The sequence below is a fragment of the Cephus cinctus genome, unplaced genomic scaffold (assembly GCF_000341935.2).
Source record: "Cephus cinctus unplaced genomic scaffold, Ccin1 Ccin1_scaffold0542, whole genome shotgun sequence".
Classification (NCBI taxonomy): domain Eukaryota; kingdom Metazoa; phylum Arthropoda; class Insecta; order Hymenoptera; family Cephidae; genus Cephus; species Cephus cinctus.
In genome coordinates this window covers 69,738-88,546 of record NW_014333200.1, presented here as the reverse complement: position 1 = coordinate 88,546, position 18,809 = coordinate 69,738, and the positions used below count along the sequence as shown (strand labels likewise).

Genomic DNA, 18,809 nt, shown 5'->3' with positions numbered 1-18,809 from the left:
TCGTACAGTTCTCGCGTTGTTCTCGCGACATCCAGGCGATTCTATGAATTCCTGTGAGTGTTCCGGAGGTGTGGTGCTGTGCCCTAGTGCAGTGCTCCCCAGAGTGTCCTTTGGGTACAGTTCTCGGCCTCCACGGATTAGCTGCACCAGCTCCGGTGAGTGCTCCGAATTTATTAATTGGTGAAGGGATCTCGATAGATAGTTAAGATTCGTTCTGATACGTTCTCGGTTCGTCGCTCTCTGTCTCTCGTCTCTGTCTCTCGCACTATTTGCCGGCTCTTACTCCGACCCTCTCTACCTCAAACCTAGCAGCCTGAGCGGCCGTGCATTTCCGTACCCGTCCGCTCCCGTTCATGTATCCAGGTGCGTTTGCTGATTTTACGCGACCCCAAAAATCTACAGGATCCGTTAAGCTATCGCCTCGTCTGATAGGTTCCGTCAGAGCTCTCGTTCTTGGTGGAGTTGGGCCTGTTCCACCCCAACTCCCAGTTTATACCGGCTCGTCAGTTCCCGGTGAAAAAAGAATTGGCTGGCGCCCGCCTAGCTTGCGGATGCACGAACGTAACGTGGACGGCCGAAGGTAACGTAGGTTGGTTCTCGAAGATAGTTCGTTCTTGTATGTTTTGCTATCGGTGTCGGGTCATAAGTTAGAAATTACGTTACAATATATATATATATCGATACAATCGACCATTCTAATTTTGTCGCTACGTTGTGTACGGGGGGTGAAAAAAGAATTGGCTGGCGCCCGCCTAGCTTGCGGATGCACGAACGTAACGTGGACGGCCGAAGGTAACGTAGGTTGGTTCTCGAAGATAGTTCGTTCTTGTATGTTTTGCTATCGGTGTCGGGTCATAAGTTAGAAATTACGTTACAATATATATATATATCGATACAATCGACCATTCTAATTTTGTCGCTACGTTGTGTACGGGGAGTAAGAAATACATGAGAGTAAAATATATATATATATATATATATATATATCACTTGTTATATACATATTGATATATACATATCATTATTCCACGTACACAACGTAGCGACAAAATTAGAATGGCCGATTGCAAGAAAAGTATAATATCTCTTTGACGAATTGTAATTAGACAGTTATCATTAAAATGATTTATTTGAGTATTGCCTTGTTCCTTAGCTTTATTAAATAAAAGCCCTATATAAGAGTGATGAACGAACTCGAATTATACAAATTTATGAAAATTGCAATAGCAATTTTTTAATACAATTTTGTCATTTTCACTGAAATAAAATTTCTTCTTTGTCACTAAGCAACAATGTGTTTCTATTATCCGTTTTATACAGCATGGCAATTATGACAGCGATATTATTTTATATATATATATTATATATAGTATATAGTATATATACTATACAGGAGCATTCACAATGAAAACGTGGAAGCGAGGCGAGAATTTGCAACGCTTGTCACATGTTTGCTGCTCTCGAACGAAGCTTCTGTGTCTACCGTTTGACGTAGCGAGGAAACTCGGGGGTTGCAAAGCACCCTAGGGGCTGTCCGTCACCGCTCGTCACAGCAATTACTTATGCTAATGATTTAGAGAACGATTTTGACATAATATTCACTCTGCTGGGATTAGATAGCATTAATTTTAATATAAATATACATGTATATATCGTGAGATAAAAAAATTATAACACGAGAGAAAATATATTAACTTGATATAAATTTTATAATTTTATTATGTATTTTTTTCCCTGCCGCTATAGGTACCCAAAGTCCTACAACCATTAGGATCATTTTGACTTTCTTTTGTTGGATTATACATCCACCCTTCATCGCTTATTCTCTAGCTTTGACATTAACCTCTCCCCTGCTCATGGTTACTGCGAAAAATAATCTCTCGCTCCCTCCTACAAGCCATAGATATATTTTGCTTTCCTTTTTGTCCCTCCGCACCCTCCCGCCGCATCTCACGCACGTCAAAATATGACAGCTCTCTCGGCGCGGCACTTTCCGCGACAAGGACTGCAAGAGGGGTTGTCAGGGTTGGGACGACAATCGTTAAATAAAGCCGAGTTCACCGAGAAATTAAAAGTCAATGCTGCGGAAAGTGTCGCCCATCGGAATCACTTTTAAATGCTATGAAAATGCCGGGGATCAATTATGCATTGGTAACGTAATGGCTACCTTTGTCTTTATTCCAAACGAGGTAAAAGTGGACGTTGAATTATGTTCTCTTATCGCTGTGAATTAATAGGTTATGTTTAAACTTTCTTTTTCTTTAATTCATGTTAACTGCGGGAGGGATGAACTAATGAGAACCACTGATATGATCTTGGGGTGGTAACGCAGCGGAAACCGTAAATAGTTAAGCACCCCCTTTTGGCCGAATGCGAATTCATATTCATGTATGTAACGTTTAGCATTGTTACGTCAATTTTCCAAGGGTTCGGTCGATTTGAAATGTATATGGTCGTTGGATACTATAAGCTATTTCATCACGTCAAAAGTATTACAAGGGTAGTGAATTTATTCAGATTCTACGTTATACGTGTCTGAAATAGGGTGTTTATAATGTATTGTATCGAATTTGTTTAAGTTCATGAGGAATTTAGTTAAATAGTTTTGATGGTAATTATACGTGATGTTTTATTGGAGTATTTTTAAACTTGTTGGAGATCCATTAATTTTGGAGACTACTTGGATTTTTAGATGTGACCGATCAAATTTATATAGGGGTAAGTTATGACCATGGTAGGTATGACCATGGAGCCTAGCCTAGGCTCCATGGGTATGACTTGATGTACCATCTTGTGGCTAATGCACTGAACTAGGTGGTACTGTGAAAGTACTCTTATTCGTGGAGCATAGCATTGTACTGTTTTATCGACATGTTATATAAAATGGATAGAAATGATACCGTCAGTAAGTTAGCATCAAGATAAAAATTCATATGTAGATATGATTCCATAATTTATACTGCATTATAATAGACCTATTTTTAATCTGTGATATAAATAATTTAATAATACTTTTAGTAATGTTAAATGTGTTTATTGAATAAATGCGTACAAAGTGCTAATAAGCTTATAGTAACAAAATGTTAAATACAATTGGGTGAATTACGTTATATATATTTGAAACATTTTATGTTGCTGGGTCACTCTTTACTTTTATATTAGCTTTGCGTAGGTGATGGTAACTTGGCAGTACTCGCATGAGATATTCCAGCTGACCTATTTGTGGCTGAAGAACACACAGAAATATCAAATCAATTTATTATAAATTATTATTTTAGAATGATGAGAAACTCACATATGGCTTGTCATTCATTTCTCGGCGATGACATTGGCTTCCAAAAACAATAGTGTTTTCAGGTACGATTTCTGGTTCTATTAGAGAGCATGCTGCTCCAATTACACAACCATTAGTTAATTCTACATCACGGGTAACAAATGCTGTAAATAAAAAAAGTTTCATTTAGTAAATTTTTTATAGAACTGAATGTGAGTAATATAGGTACCTTTATTTTCCAAAATATTATTGTCCCCCACTTTAGAAGCTTCACAAGTACAGTCTGCTTCAAATACATTGTAGTTACCTATTATTTGAAGTGCTGGAGTAGCAGAGTCAACAATGTTAGGTGGTAATCTGTAATATTTTTTAAATGTATGTAGAATAAAGAAATTGTAAAATCTCACTCGATGTTTTACCTATTGACAATTGTTGCCATTTCTTCAATGATATTCCCTTCTCCAATTATAATAGGTCCAGCTTCTGCAACGATACTTGCTTTAGGATGTATCACAGTCCTTGCACCTATAGTGATGTCTCCCTTAAGTATGCTCTCTTCGCATACTACAGCTCCTGCTGCTATCTTGAGACTAATTAAAGAGAACATCAATGCATCCTCAATGAAAGTTAAGATAAATTTTGCCTTTAATTTGTATAATATGTAAAGCATACAAATTTAATAATACTGTTACAAAGTCAGCCAGTGATTTTAATATGTGTCAAAGATCATGTCAGTTGACAGTACACCTAACCTTAAAAAAGTATAACAAGTATGTACAGCTCATGTAAAAATTCTGCGCTCAGTAAATTTTACAATATGATTCAATTACGTTTCTGAAAGCTTCACAATAAAATCAATTTATAGTAAACTTTCTCACTTGCTTCGACGATTGACAGGAGCTGAGATCGACATGATTGTTACTATTACGTCAGTGACAGTCAGTGGCAATTGCGCAGTTATAGAGAATAAAAGTTCTGCGCAACATTCTTAACGGAAGTGTTGGGCTCCGACCTGAAATTGCAAAGAGAGAAAGTACTCCAGACTTACCATAAGTAGTAGAGTAAGTCATAAAGTGTGTGTTAACGTTGCATGAATTATTTTTCGGCATCGCATATTACTGGATTTACGTGAAAAATACGTTAATCAACGTTAAATTATCATTAGGGTAACAATAAACTAGTTGTTTGGAAATCTTTGCTGCCTTGAAAAATATGGAAACCGATCTACTGCAGAGCTTTGAAGACATCGGGTACGTTTGTAGGTTAATAATTGAAGAAAAATTGAAAGATTTACGTCGAAACTTTGTGCAGTTTTTATATTATACTGTAGGACGTTACAGTTAAATAATTTTATCAATTGGGTATAACTTATGTATTTTGGATATAATTTTTATGTTCATTTTATGTTAATTTAACATCACATATTACAATACAATTTTTGGAGTTAGTATAATATTCATACATTTTTAAATTTTGTACAGATATACAGGGCCATTACTTGATCCTGAAAAATTATCAGATGCTTTAAATGGTGGTGCAAAATCTGTAGAATTTACGACTCTTGTAGCATGGCTTGCAGAACAATTGATAACATTCAATGACTTGGATGAGTCCATTCATCCTACTTCTTCGGCAGACGATGCTAGTTCCTTCTTATTAGAATTAAGCTCTTTTCTGAAAGAACTTGGGTGTGTCAATCGTCAATTAATGACTGGTAATATCAATCAACGATTAGCAACGAAACAAGAGAGAATGATATTATTAGAGTATTTAATCTTAGAGCTTATGACCAGCAAGATACTCGAGTGTAAAAAACCTACAAGCAATTCACAGTTAGAAGTTACGATTGTGAGTATTCATTGTAATTTTATCTAGTAAGAGCAACTAATTATATATTGATTGTATAAGTAATATATTATATTTACTTACAGAGGGAAAGTAATACTGCTAAATCATTAAAAGAAATGTTGTTAGCTTTAAAATTTCAAAAGCCACCAGACAATATAACTTCACAGTTACTCTTTAACAAAGTAGATGCTAAGTTAAAAGAAATTGTTGAAAAAGCTCCTGCTGATCTGTTAGGTAAACCATTATTTTTTGGAGAATTGTCAAATGCTCAGTGGGAAAAATTGGATAAATTGCAACAAGATTTAAATGAGGAATACAGAATACGACGAGAAATGTTACTTAAAAGGCTGGACGTTACCGTTCAATCATTTCTGGTAAAGTGTACTATTTCTATTGTAATAACATAATCATTTCATGAAATTAACAATGCCACCAATACACAACTTTGTTGATGCATCTCTTACCCATTTCAGTGGTCTGACAGAATAAGACCAAAGGGAGATCAGCTAAATGCTTGTTATCAAAGTAAAAGGGATAAAATGTCTGCGAAACCAAATGTAACAATTGCAGACTTACTAGCAGCCCGAGATGATTTGGCAGTAATTGAAAAAACAAGTAATGCGGTAGTTCGCAAAAATACACGCAGTCAAGTGAACAAAGTCATAATTGGAGATGTTCCGGATCGAGGAGGAAGACCATGTGACCAGGAACCACCACCACCCGAGATGCCATCCTGGCAGAAAGATCGTGTGGCTGGACCACCTTCTTTTAGAGGAGGTCGAGGTGGTGGTAGAGGCGCTAGAGGAAATACAGGATATAGAGATCGCAAAGATGCATCTAAAAATTTTGGACAAAACCAAGATGCTCCACCTCAGCAACAATACCTACATCTTGAACAACAGCAATATAATGCTGATTATGGTAACCGTGAAGGATATTATGGTGATAATAAAGGCGGTAGCGGGTATCAAAGAGGAAGCGGTGGTGGTGGAGGTGGCAGAGGTCGAGGCGGAAGAGTTCAAGGAGGTTGGAATCAAGGTGAAAACTATGGCTCTAATAGTTATCAACGTGGTTATAATCGTGGCCGAGGAAGTGGCAGACAACATTATTAAAAATTATAATGACTGATTAAAAATTGCTTAGTTGTACATGCTTAATTTGATATCACGACTTTTACTGATATAAAAGTAACAGAAGGCTGATTATTTTCTTTGCTGCTAATACGGTTGAGCTGCACTCTATAGTGCCTCTGTCAATACGTGCGACTTATAATTAATGTTAATTTTAAAAACCATTATAAAATATTAATGTAGAAATTGAAAAGATTGCATAATCAATTTTGAAGTCTCTGATTCAATCAGAAAGCAACAAAAAAATTACTTTGAAAATCCTCATTAGTATTGTAATATTACCACTAACCATTAAAGCCAATTGTTTATATATATTGAAGAGATATTTAATGAATTTTCTTGGAAATTAATAACACAATATTATTGTAAGTATAACTTATTTATATTTATTTAAATATCTTTGGATTTTTCAAATATTCGTACTACTAAATAAAGATTAAAGTGATATAATCATATATTTTGTTAATTTATACCGAATCGCACTTATCCTTTCCCGTCCATTTTATTAATTAAATTAATTTTTTAAATTAAACTATCTAATATCTGTCGTCACAACTGAGCAAAGAATGAGGATATTTTGTTACATTTTTCTTTACTTTGTATTGACATTTCAAGATCTGACGCTCTTTTCTTACTAGCACGATCATCTACTTCATCAATAGTTTCCTTTCTCTTTATAGATATTGAATTACATTTCAAGGATTCATTCATTGCTTGTTGTAAATCTTGTGCTATGTGAAAATCCATATGTTCATCATGTCTTTCAACCTTTATTAATTGATCGCATTGTAAACATTTTTTTAAAGAGTTCGTAGAGTCAATACTGGGATTACACTTTTTTAAAAAAGCACTTATTGAATTATTATTTTTTACAGATTTAGAACCATTGGACTTATTAGATTTGTTAGGTTTCACTTTCCCCGTTTTCCCTGTACTAGCGTTACTTACAGGATTCTTTTTTCGAGCTTTTAATATTAAATTTGCTTCCCTTTGCAGTTTCTCTGGTAACAAAGATACAATTTGTGGATCAATATCATTCAAGTCAGGAAATATTTCTCTTAGCTCTACTAAGGTTTCATTATTTTCTCTAAAATTATCATGATTTCTACTGCATAGAGCGTTTGATTCTAATATAGATACACTGTGCACAGAGCTTTGGTGATTCGATAAAGAGTTATTGTCAGAACTTCCCATAATGCTACCATGATCATCTTCTTCGTGATTTATATTATCAGTATTCGTGGTACTAGATAATTTTTCAATTGACTTTCGTTTGCTATCTTCTAAATCATACTTGTCGTCTGTTTTATTTTCTATTGTCTCTGAGGTTCCTAATCTGTCATGGCTGTCGGATACGACATGCACCGTGTCTTCCTCATGATCATTAAAATGTTCATTAGAATTTTTAACTGACTTATTACTAATTTTGTTCACGTTACTAAAAGCATTCATAAAAAAAGACTTGGACGACTTATCATGTTGCGTTGTATCATTTATGTCATTTTGTGTTACTGGCAAAGCATCATTGCATTGCGTGTCATTTTTATCAACAGATGAGTCTGACGTATCAGTTGTTCTACTAACTATTAGATTATTCGGTTTAAAATAATTAATAAAATTATTGCTACCTTTACTCTGTTTAAACTTTCCCACTGAAATACCTAAAAAAGCTATTGGCTGTTGTGTTGACTTGGTTACAATTTCGATGGTCTGACTCGTTATTTTATCCGGTTTATATGAGATCAAAGGACATGAACGAGATTGTGACACTGTGGTTTTATTTTGGTAGTAATGGTAACTCACAGTCAGTAGAGTTGCACGACGCTGGTTTTCTTCAAAATCTTGTTCTAGACGGTCGCAAACATCCGCCGCAAGTTCTCCTATCCAGTGTTGTAGCTACAACGATAAGAACAATTTTTTAATATCAAAATTTTAAATTTAGTATCTGCCGACTCTTACCACATCCATTGTAGTGATTGCTTGTTTTCCTGGAAATTTTTTACAGGCACCGATAGACTTGCAGACCAATCTTGCTACAACTGGCTCTTTATCCATTCCACGAGCAATATTATAGAGCCATAATCTAATGACCATAAAATATGGAGAATCATGAAGAAAATACTGATAATCGTTTTTAATTGAGAGAAAGTAAACATTTTTTGTACCCTGTTTTGTCATCAAAACGTTTTTGAAGATCTTGTAATGTGTAACGCAATAGATCTGCCATAACGTTACACCCAAGAGATTCCACTACGACATCACCAAACTTTCCTCCAAGATTTCGAACTTTTTTAACTGGTAGTGTGGAATAAAGTGATGGGACAGCTGCAGATGGTAGAATAGTTTGGCGATTTGGTTTATGTAATCCACAAGCTAATTTAGCTAGAATCTAACATATTTGTTCATAGGATTTGCAAATATGGGCATTTATATTAGATTTATAAGATATTACAAACCTTATTATATGAAATGCCTGCTGAGCATTTAAACCCTGTTATTTCTAATATTTCAGCCCTTAACTTCTCAACTATTGTACCAGCAACAGCGAGTCTTTGAGCTTGATCATCTTCCAGTTCATCAAATATTGAGGAAATCCATCTATCTAAGCCATCTTTTCTTTGTTCTAAAAATTATTTTAAACATTATTTTTTAACTTAATCTAATATTAACCCACATTTTTATTAATATAAAATTGTAGCTATACCTGCCTTCATCATTATTCCCTATTTCTGAAAAGTCAACAATGAAAGTATTAGAAAGACTCTTTATCATACTTTTAATACACTCAGGTGATAATGACATTTTTTGATCAACTATTTCCGTAATGTCTAAATATGCCTCATCAACACTTGCACGTTCAACAATGTTACAATGTTTTCTCATGACTTCAATAACTTCACGACCAGCATTTCTGTACCTGAAATTATACATTCATGCCTCTATGAATTACAAAGCCCTATTAATATTTTATAATTATTTACTTACCTTGATGTATCTGATTTTCCACGAAGTTCTGGTACACTGACCAACACAAGGTTTGGACATTTTTCCTTCGCTTCATCACCTCGCATATGTCTACTGACTCCAAAAGCTCTTGCTTCATAATTAACGGCGATAATTCTGAAAAAAAAAAAATATTTATACCAAAAACTATATATCAAAATTGAATAGTAGTAGCTTCTAATGAGTATTAACAGTATATATCACTAATATCAAACATCTTATTACAATAAAAGATAGTTCATATTTAATCTCTATATTTCTATAATAAAATATAAGATAAGAAACAAGAACTTTACCCGCCTAACTGCCATTGATTGTACTGTACAACAGCCACAGGTTTTCCTTTAAGATCTGGCTGTAATCTTTCCTCGACTTGGCAGAAAAAACAATCCATATCTATCAAAACTACTATTCTCTCTCCTAAATTCGACATTTTATCTATAAAGAGTTATTCAAATAATAATTATGGGATAGGGCGTAACAAACTTTAAAATAATTTCTATCAATGCACTTTCCAGGCATAGATCAGCAGGAACAATGATTGTTATATAGGGTAAATTATAAAAGATGTCGGTTATTCTGTCCGTCGTTGTTATCTGGTGCACGGTGTGCTTAGAAATGCTAAGAAATGCGTAATAGCCGCCAGACATAAAATCCCATGTGGTTGGTCCTCTTTATTAGTTTTTTCTTGGTGGCTCCCAATCAGTGCCTAAAATCGAGTCAACATAAGAGAAGTTTGTTAGAACTAAGTTTGGTTAATCCGTATACATTTGTTTGTAACTGGATTTTTTAAGCACGTGCTGTGGCGACCCTCTGAAGATTTGTGGTATAATGCCAAGTAAGAAGAAAAAATATAATACTCGTTTTCCAGTGGTAAGTACTAGAGCAATCTATAAATTATGATGTTTCATTGTACAAGATGTAACCAAGATAGAATGTCAAGCCACTGCAAATTGATTCATTTGCATTGAAGTGTAGTTAAAGTATTTTTCGTTAATATTGGGAGAAGGAAATTAAAATCTATTACATTATATGTAGGTGTATGTCATTTTTTAACTGCTGCTAATGAATTTCAGTCACGCATTAAGAAGATTATGCAAAGTGATGAGGATGTTGGAAAAGTTGCTCAAGCTGTGCCAGTTATAATCTATATCCTTTTAGAATAATTGATTAGATATAATTATTATAATAGTGTGCCGTGTAAGCATTTTCTATTAGTTTTTGAACTTTTAAATTTCTGTTTACGTCTTTCAACTCCTTAACTATTTCTATACCTAGAACTCTAGAGTTATTTGTGCACTCCTTATTGACAAAAACTATGCAAATCACGAGTGCCAAGAATGCTAAGACACTAAGTCCTTCTCATATGTGAGTATTTTATATTTTTTTTCTAATATGTCAACTTTATGTCATCGCTGAAATACTTGTTTTTATTTATATTATTTACTTATTTACTTATTTATAGGAAGCAGTGTATTCTTTCAGAAAGTCGGTTTGATTTTTTAAAAGATTTAGTAAAAGGCCTACCAGACATATCAGGAGCAGATGAAGAAGTACCTACACCACCCATGACACCCGCTCCTATGTCTGTTAATCCACTGACAGTTGTATGCCCACCTGCAGTACGTCATTCCGAAGCTAGGTAAAATTTATTTATGAATTGTATTAAGACATTACTCTTTATATACCAAATAATTAATGAATATATTATTTATGTCGTTTTAGTATTCCAAAGGAAGTACAATCATGTGAAATAAGTATAAGTCGCAGAAATTCAAAAGATATTAAAGGAATAGGAAGCACTAGCACAGTGGTATTGAGTGAAACAGCTAAGGTTGCATCCACACCAAGTGCTCCAGAGTTTCAAATATCGGTACCTACCTCATTTCAAATTAGTCAACCTAATTTTTATACCGAAGTGAATCCCATTAATCTGAGCAGTCATCCTTCTAATATGAGTACCAATGACCTACCTACATCTAATTTTACTCATACTGCCAATATTGATGAGGATTATGATACGTAGTTTTTCTTTCCACAATGTTCCCTTTGGTCTAATGTTTGAGGTAGACCCGAGTCTTATACATAAAAATTAAGTAACATCGTAATAATCAATGGATTACTTATAATACTACTGAAAAACTATCAGTAGTTGTGCAGGCTCATAAAAGAGAGGTGAACAGTTTGCATTTTTTTGTGTTGAGCAAACAGGAGTTATCCAAATTTGCTTGTAAAAATAGTTTTACGAAGTTACTACGTATCGTAACTTAAGTTTTATGGAAACGAAGAATTTTCTATTGTAAATATTTATCGTAAATTAGTCGATTGGTCGACGTATACGTATGCTACAATAATTAATTTCTTAAAAATGATTTTTTAAACACATCAAAATCCCAGTTAGGTCGTAGTATGATTTCTATTTTAATGTTAAGTATGACGTATTTAACTTTCTATTAAATATACATAATCGTTTATATGTTCAGCATACGTAATAAAAACTGTAATTCTCTTATCTTCATGAACTGATCATTATATTCTTTTGTAACTATATTTTTCATTATATTTTTTCAACAATTATGTAAGAATATATTCTTTATTCATCAAGTGTACATCAACGTTGCATAAATCGATCATACCAAATGATATCACAGAGACTACGACTGACAACTTACAGCCCAGTTGAAAAAAGAAAAATAACTGAAAGAAAAACACAGACGTTCATAAGTTCGATATTGACTCTTGGAAGAATGAGAGCTCCCACCTGGTGACCCATTTTATATATCAGACACTCCCCTCTCCTGTTATCTGACCTACTGGGGGAATGCATCCTACTTAATTTGAATACCTAGTGATTCCTGGAAAATTATTCGACAATTTTGCATAATTTGTTCTACGAGTATTTTTAGTAAAAGGACTTTACTTTGAATTGCAAATGATTAACATAAAATCTAATATTCAATAATGTTCTTTTCGCAGCCTCGTATGACAAGTTACAGATAAAATATAATTATGTTTAGGGCTTGAAAAAAGTGACATGACACAGTTACAAAAAAGGTAAAAATATTTTTAAATCGTTGCATTACAAGATGCATAATTACACGAGTAGTCTTATTCGAGAATTATAATGATAACAATTACAATAAATATTTACAGAGTATAAACTAGTCAGATTAGGAGAATTTTATGTGTGCAGATGTAGAAACAACGTCTGGACGGGTCGTTATGAAGGTACAATTATTTATATACCACAATGGTGAATATGGTAATTATCCGTCATCTCAATTATATAAATAAAGTGTAGCCATCATTTGACAGATTAATTGATAAATTAAATCAAAGCTAACGCTCAAGTAATACATCTTGGAACGCTATGCATCAATTTTTCATATATATCAAATTTTGATAAATACCAAAATTAGCCATAAATATTATTAGGTATAACGCTGACCTATTTGTATCAATGACTATAATAATTTAGATAAACAATATCTATTTTCCTCGCCTAAATTCAACAATCTCCATCGTAATGACGATTAGTCAAATGATAGCTACCCCTCTAACGAAGCACGTGCAAAGTTTGACAGTATAAATTCGACACGTGCTTCGCGCAAGAGTAAATGTTGTAATGATGGCGAGTCAATGGTATTTTTAAGTACAGTGTACTAAGTGCAATTTAATGGTTTACGAATAATCTACTTCGGACTTTATTATTTCTTGCCCGATGGAAGATATATTTTTTTTTTCGTCGCACCATGAGAAATATTGGACTACGAGTTATAAATCCTATCTAGGCCTACGGTATAAATATTGTTTTTCTTGGCGTATCGTTATCAATATAGATAAGACGGTATATACGAAAATTGTATGTTTTATTATAGTAGACAAGTAGACGAATCTTAGTGCATCGTTTTCATTTTACGTCCGATTGTAATTATACTAGAATCAAATAATAAGTCATATATACAGTATCGCGATGAACAATTAAATATTAATTCTAGCAGTACATTCTCAAGTAAATTTAACCAAAACGGTGCTTTGGCAGAAACACATTTCCCGTAGCACCGTAACGAGTTAGCACTATGGTTTTTTTCTTTTAATTTTTATTTCTCATCGTCCGCTGTCTGCAACTATTTTTTGTACTACTTAATGTACATAGTCCTTACATGATCAGAGCTGAGTATGCGACGTAGGTAAATAAGGATTTAATTACGGCCATTGGCCCAAGTAAACGATGGCTAAGATAATAAATAATCGAAATAGATACAAGTCACTCTTATAATTTATGATTGATGGAACTTTAGACAACCGGATCGAAGCATTTTTAAAAATCGTATATGATCGAAATTTTGTAAAATTGTTTCTGCAATTTTGGATTTTTGTTCCATCATATCCTAGTCGAGAAGTATGGGGATAAAAGAATCCCAAAGAAAAAAGATACGTATTACCTTTATAAAAACAATTTTCACAAGGATGCATATAGAAGGAATACAATTTGTGGAACATAGTGAAAATCTTACCGTAAGTGAATGTCGAATTGCTTAGGTTTTGATTAAAGTTTTTTTAATTATTGAATTCGATTCCGAAGTATCATTGTTAAGGCATCCTTGGTAAATCTCAATGTTAGATAAATTATATTTTGTGATTATTGAAGTTAGGGTATTTGTCTCAGTTCTCTACGTTACCCTCATAAAGGGATTCGCACTTTTCCAGTAGACGAAGAACAGGAATGATATTGTAAGGGAACAAAGCTTTAGAGACAAGTCTATCTATTGCTAGCCGGAGTCTTATCAGTACTGTCATGGTATCATCTAATTCCCTACCGCAACACGACACAAATTCTGTCCAATTTCGCCTGACATATTTAAGAAACCTGAATAAGTAGAGAAGAAAGCAGGTTTCATTGCTGACCAAATAATCTAATAGTACGTCATGATCATGGGAGACACCTGTTAGAAATTGTATGAAGGTCAGTGTAGGACTGAGCATGTGTCCCAAATCATTCTGAGGTGGTCCTCTGCAGAAGAGACCAACAGCAACATCCAGACAACAAACCATGCCTTCAATGAGGAAGTCATCCTGATCAAGAAACATTTGTACGACCCACTGCGCGAGTAAGGTCTCAGGATGGAAAGGCATTAATGCCTTGACGCACTGGTCCAGTTGTCTTAAGACTTCTCTGATGCTGCGCTCAATGACTGCCATATCTGCGTCGAGATCCTCGGCTTCGGAATCTAGAGATGAGTCGCTCGAGTCGCTCCGTGTCTCCTTGACCGTTACCGCGACACTCTTGAGAACCAGTAGAATAACTTTTTGTAAGAGTGGACGATCACCGTCGCCAGTACCTCCGCCAAACCTTCCTGAGCCATGACGGTATGGAAGTGCATCCAGTAATCTCCAGTCCTTGACTGCACGCACAATCAAGTGCGCTAGCGAACATGGTTCGTCCGGAAGGACGTCTTGCAAGGCTAGGGTACTACCGTAGCATAACACTTCATTGAAGAGACCCAGTAGATGTCTCCAAATAACTCCAGGAACATTCGCATTTAGGAGCATTACGAGATTGTCCAGTTGCGAATAGAAAAGCTTGGTATCGATGACAGATAAGTTGGCCTTTACTGAGATAATAGACTCCCACAGTTCTAAGAATGTGATGACGGCAGATTCGTGTTGAGGCGTGTACGACCCTAGGATAGCATCGAACTTCGATACCAGGAGTGTCCACTTGGACTCCAGTGCTTTCACACACATTGCTTTTACAGGAGTACTGTCCAAGCTTTCAGGATCAGAAATTGTTACTGTATTGCAATTTGGTGGCGGGCCAGAACTATCTGATTCCTCAAGAGGATGGATACTGCAGTCCTTATGCTCGACGACCCTCTTTACTACATCAAGAGTGAAGAGCATTTGACTTGGGGAGTGAGTATTCACTAAGGATTGTGTTAATCTCTCTAACCAAGCTGCTTCAATGTTTTCCTTCGTTACAATGAAGAATGCTGCCAGAGCTCTACTCGCTGTGAATGATATGAACTTGTTGGCTGTGCAGGATAGGTCGATTATTTGATCTATGATCCCGTGTTCGTTACGAGACAGGGCTTCGCATACATCTGCGACCCTGCTACACATGATTCCTCTTGTGTTCTGCTTAATAGCAAGATCAAAGAGGAGTTGTAAAGCACTTATAAATTCTAAAGTTTTGTCCGGCTCCCATTCGGATATCGTTGCCGTGCGAAACCCACCACTTGCTGCTTGAACAGTCATTGCAGTAAATGGCTTGCGTAGACTGCTCTCTGGAATGTTACATAAACACCGTGCTAGCAGACTGTTTTGAAATCGTTCCATTTCTGTGATTCCATCATCTTCATCGTCCCCGTTTTCAACACGTTGTTTCTTCTTCGCTGGCTCCTCCATTTTATTACTAGGAGGATGACCACGATATCGTCGACGTACCATTAGCAATAGTTTACTTCCTCCTTTCTCTTGCGTGTTTCTTGGATCTCTATTGTCAAGTTATCTTCCTAAGGAACAGGATATTTCGATAGCATAAATACCACATGAATACCAAGTGAGAGGGAGCCTGCATCAGCCTAGTACACAGTAGCTGTTAGTATGCCTTCCGTGCGTAACAGTAGCCAGCTTAAGAACCTATAATATAAAAGGAACTACTTTCAATTAACCATTTACAGGAACCTAGTGCTTCTGAATGCTTTCCAGAAACATGTACAAATGAAACATACCTTAACTTTAAAGTAGTAGGCCAGCCAGTCTTTTTATACGTAAATTCGTTTGAACACTTTTGGTGCCACAACTGCAATTTCTAAGTGAAAAATCAGTCGCCCTAGTAAATATTCACAATAGCAGTCCATATAATTCCACAAAAAACAATATTTACAAGTGCGTGAAATACGATCAAAAAAGTGTAGTCAGGCAAGTCAATTTTAACACAGGCCCACAAGTTGTGTATAATGTGACGCTTGCTACCGCGTTAAGAAATATTTACACTCGGGGAACTTTCTTTAAAACACATCGGACCGGATGAACGTCGCCGCTGGGAAACCATTTGATCCGTACTCCCACATAGGCACTGATTTTTAACTTTAAACGGGTATAAATATATTTTTGTTTGTACCCGAAGAAATTCTTTTGACTAGGAAGTGGCGGAGCACCCAACAGGAAAAGGATTGCTCTGTTGCCACATGTACACGCTACCAAGTAAAAATGCGAATTACATCTTCCTCTCGTTAAATTCGAGGCCTAGATCTGGAAAAAAGTACATATGCAATATCTAAACGCTGTTTAGAAGTTCATAAACGTAGGAAACAACTTCCAGTCGAGTTAAGCATTAATTTTCTTGATGGCATCATGCGGAACTGCGTAACACAGTAGCTACTCGTCGCATATTCCACAACGCACTAAACTCGGATTACGAAAACCGCATAAATAACTGTTTTCCCACCATCGTAGTATACATTTAAATATTTCTTGGACCTCCGAAACATCATGTTTCCTTTTAAAAACTGTCTTGATCGTAATTTCGCATCACAAATGAGCATAAAGTTTGGCAACAACGTATTTACTGTAGCGCCTCCATGGTGTTTAGGTGTGGTCATTGGTAGACAATAAATTCCCGCCATTATCCGAATTCAAAACGTGTTAAATAAAGAGAGGAAACATTCCGCTTCAATTTAAATCAAAATTTTAATTATGACTGTGAGTATGTAAAGGATAGGTCGATTTTTGACTATAAACGTCATTCAGCATTCGTTTAAGATTTTATCATCTAATGCAAAGTGACGAAAATCATAAAGAGCAATCATAAAGAAATATTAGTGTTAGACGTCGGGATGGATCTCTTGTTTTCTTGATGCCATAAATACTACTGCTAATTGTCGCCAATCGTTGCGCAAAGGGGTCCATTTTACAACATTCTTTTCTACCCTCTTCGTTTCCTTTACAAATTTGATATTCCTTAAATCTATAAACTTTTTCAATTATTCATTTTTTTCATCGTGCTTTTCAAAGTCACTACTTCTGCTCCTCTTTTATTAAGACTTACTAATTAATTAATTTGTCGAAAAAATAAAAGGCAATTCTTCCTGCTTCTTCACGCGGGTTGACCAGCCAATCATCATTCGTCATGGTTGGCATAGTTGCGCTATGAATGGCGGCAGCTCATACTACTAATTATATTTTGGTCACTTCCAACAGAGATAAGTAGGGAGATGCACAACGTTACAGTTTTAGGCTATATCAAAATCACGGCGCTAAATCGTAGCGGCGAGTCTAGAAGTAGCATTAAGTGATCATGGCCTCCGTCGACAATGAGAATCCCGTCGTAGCCGAGCTAAACGTGAACACGGACGCGTAGCTTGGCGGGCAGAGGTTCTCCGCTACTCACCGCTGTTTCCCAAAGCAACCCTCAGAACGAGCCCGGGAACTATAGAACTTCTCAACAACTGTTGAAAAAGCCTATTGTTGACATATTTTTAACCGACATCAATAAGTGCAATTTTGTGGTACATTTTTACCGCTTTTCTATTCGGCTGAATGGTATTTAAATTATTCAAAGCGCTACAGCGCAAACGGACCTCCAATCGCGTCGTTCTAGTAGGTGTAAAAAGACTATGCCAAGTACAGGAGTGCTGTGCATTTCTCTCGCAAAAAATATTGAAATCATATTAATAATGCCAAGTACATAAGACACTACATATCTGCTTATTATATGATCCAGTACTAGCCCAACATTTTAATTGTATTTTCAAAATTTCATATAATGCCTTCGCTATAATATAGCACATAGTATACTAGGTACTAAATAATATATTTGTAATATACGAATGAGTCAAATGTTTAGTAAATAATATTCCAGAGTCAACTGTAAACACAACCGAAATCCGAACATTGACGACTGTTTCCGAAGGCAGCGCTCGGGGGTTAGTACACGTAAGTGTACAGGTTTGGTCACAGGCTGCCTGTGACGCAGGGGACGTATCGGCTTCGGGGCTTTCATTGTTCCTAGACTCATCCATCTAGTCAGTGCGGCCTTACCTACGCGATAAGTGTTTCTCTATCTCTCTCTCGCTGCGCGACTTCAGTTACTTCATCTACGATTATTTCTCACTTTCATCTTTTATTACGATATTTATATTTGTTCATGTTCCAGTGTTCAGCGTCTACGGCCGAACTTAGTCACAGTTCGGAATCCCTATCAAAGGCCCTACAGTCCTTTTTGACACAGCAGTTCGCAACACGTACGACGGACCTCGCTATCCGTGGAGGCTGGGCTTACGTGTGTTTTTGATTTGCAGACGACTTGGTCCAAGCTTTTGCACGCAACTTTAATATTTTTATAATAATAATAAATTTTATCTGATTGTGTCCCTATCCTTGTCCCCGAAAGGGATTTCCCTTGGGTCTCACGGCTCAGGGGTTAACCCAGGGGAGATAGGGGGGTGTTGGATCACGAAAAGGCAGTGTCTCACGGAAATGCGCCGGGAGGGGCCCATTTCACAAGAATTTTTATTTACCTCTTCTTCCATTTTTCCCCATCCTTTTTT

General features: G+C 35.8%; 5 protein-coding genes across 9 annotated transcripts; 2 read left to right on the top strand and 3 right to left on the bottom strand.

Annotated features, from left to right (window-relative positions):
- Positions 1-3,018: 3,018 nt before the first annotated feature.
- On the bottom strand, positions 3,019-4,291 carry LOC107268408 (dynactin subunit 6). Its single transcript, XM_015741159.2, has 5 exons — positions 4,153-4,291; positions 3,694-3,864; positions 3,504-3,631; positions 3,296-3,438; positions 3,019-3,226 (listed from the first exon to the last, which is right to left on the bottom strand). The coding sequence occupies exons 1-5, from the start codon at positions 4,185-4,187 to the stop codon at positions 3,128-3,130; spliced, it is 576 nt and encodes a 191-aa protein (XP_015596645.1). The 5' UTR covers positions 4,188-4,291; the 3' UTR covers positions 3,019-3,127.
- Positions 4,198-6,705, top strand: LOC107268406 (protein FAM98A). Of its 2 annotated transcripts, XM_025085705.1 has the most exons (5): positions 4,198-4,335; positions 4,440-4,524; positions 4,756-5,122; positions 5,206-5,496; positions 5,596-6,705. In XM_025085705.1, exons 2-5 carry the CDS (start codon positions 4,487-4,489, stop codon positions 6,232-6,234), a joined length of 1,335 nt encoding a protein of 444 aa, XP_024941473.1. In that variant the 5' UTR covers positions 4,198-4,335; positions 4,440-4,486; the 3' UTR covers positions 6,235-6,705. The 2 variants fall into 2 exon arrangements, with proteins under 2 accessions (XP_024941473.1, XP_015596643.1); XM_015741157.2 differs by having other exon boundaries at positions 4,329-4,524.
- On the bottom strand, positions 6,613-9,865 carry LOC107268404 (DNA polymerase eta). 3 transcript variants are annotated; one of them, XM_015741153.2, is made up of 7 exons: positions 9,552-9,865; positions 9,238-9,372; positions 8,961-9,169; positions 8,709-8,875; positions 8,418-8,641; positions 8,212-8,335; positions 6,613-8,148 (listed from the first exon to the last, which is right to left on the bottom strand). In XM_015741153.2, the coding sequence occupies exons 1-7, from the start codon at positions 9,686-9,688 to the stop codon at positions 6,802-6,804; spliced, it is 2,343 nt and encodes a 780-aa protein (XP_015596639.1). In that variant the 5' UTR covers positions 9,689-9,865; the 3' UTR covers positions 6,613-6,801. The 3 variants fall into 3 exon arrangements, with proteins under 3 accessions (XP_015596639.1, XP_024941471.1, XP_015596641.1); XM_025085703.1 differs by having other exon boundaries at positions 8,961-8,981; positions 9,552-9,693; XM_015741155.2 differs by lacking the exons at positions 9,238-9,372; positions 9,552-9,865 and having other exon boundaries at positions 8,957-9,102.
- A 54-nt stretch (positions 9,866-9,919) lies between these two features.
- LOC107268407 (dr1-associated corepressor) lies at positions 9,920-11,767 on the top strand. The gene is made up of 5 exons (XM_015741158.2): positions 9,920-10,128; positions 10,332-10,404; positions 10,530-10,623; positions 10,721-10,897; positions 10,981-11,767. The coding sequence occupies exons 1-5, from the start codon at positions 10,087-10,089 to the stop codon at positions 11,279-11,281; spliced, it is 687 nt and encodes a 228-aa protein (XP_015596644.1). The 5' UTR covers positions 9,920-10,086; the 3' UTR covers positions 11,282-11,767.
- A 531-nt stretch (positions 11,768-12,298) lies between these two features.
- Positions 12,299-16,852, bottom strand: LOC107268405 (protein lines). Of its 2 annotated transcripts, none has more exons than XM_025085704.1 (2): positions 15,990-16,852; positions 12,299-15,914 (listed from the first exon to the last, which is right to left on the bottom strand). In XM_025085704.1, exon 2 carries the CDS (start codon positions 15,703-15,705, stop codon positions 13,921-13,923), a length of 1,785 nt encoding a protein of 594 aa, XP_024941472.1. In that variant the 5' UTR covers positions 15,706-15,914; positions 15,990-16,852; the 3' UTR covers positions 12,299-13,920. The 2 variants fall into 2 exon arrangements, with proteins under 2 accessions (XP_024941472.1, XP_015596642.1); XM_015741156.2 differs by having other exon boundaries at positions 12,299-15,897.
- Positions 16,853-18,809: the final 1,957 nt, after the last annotated feature.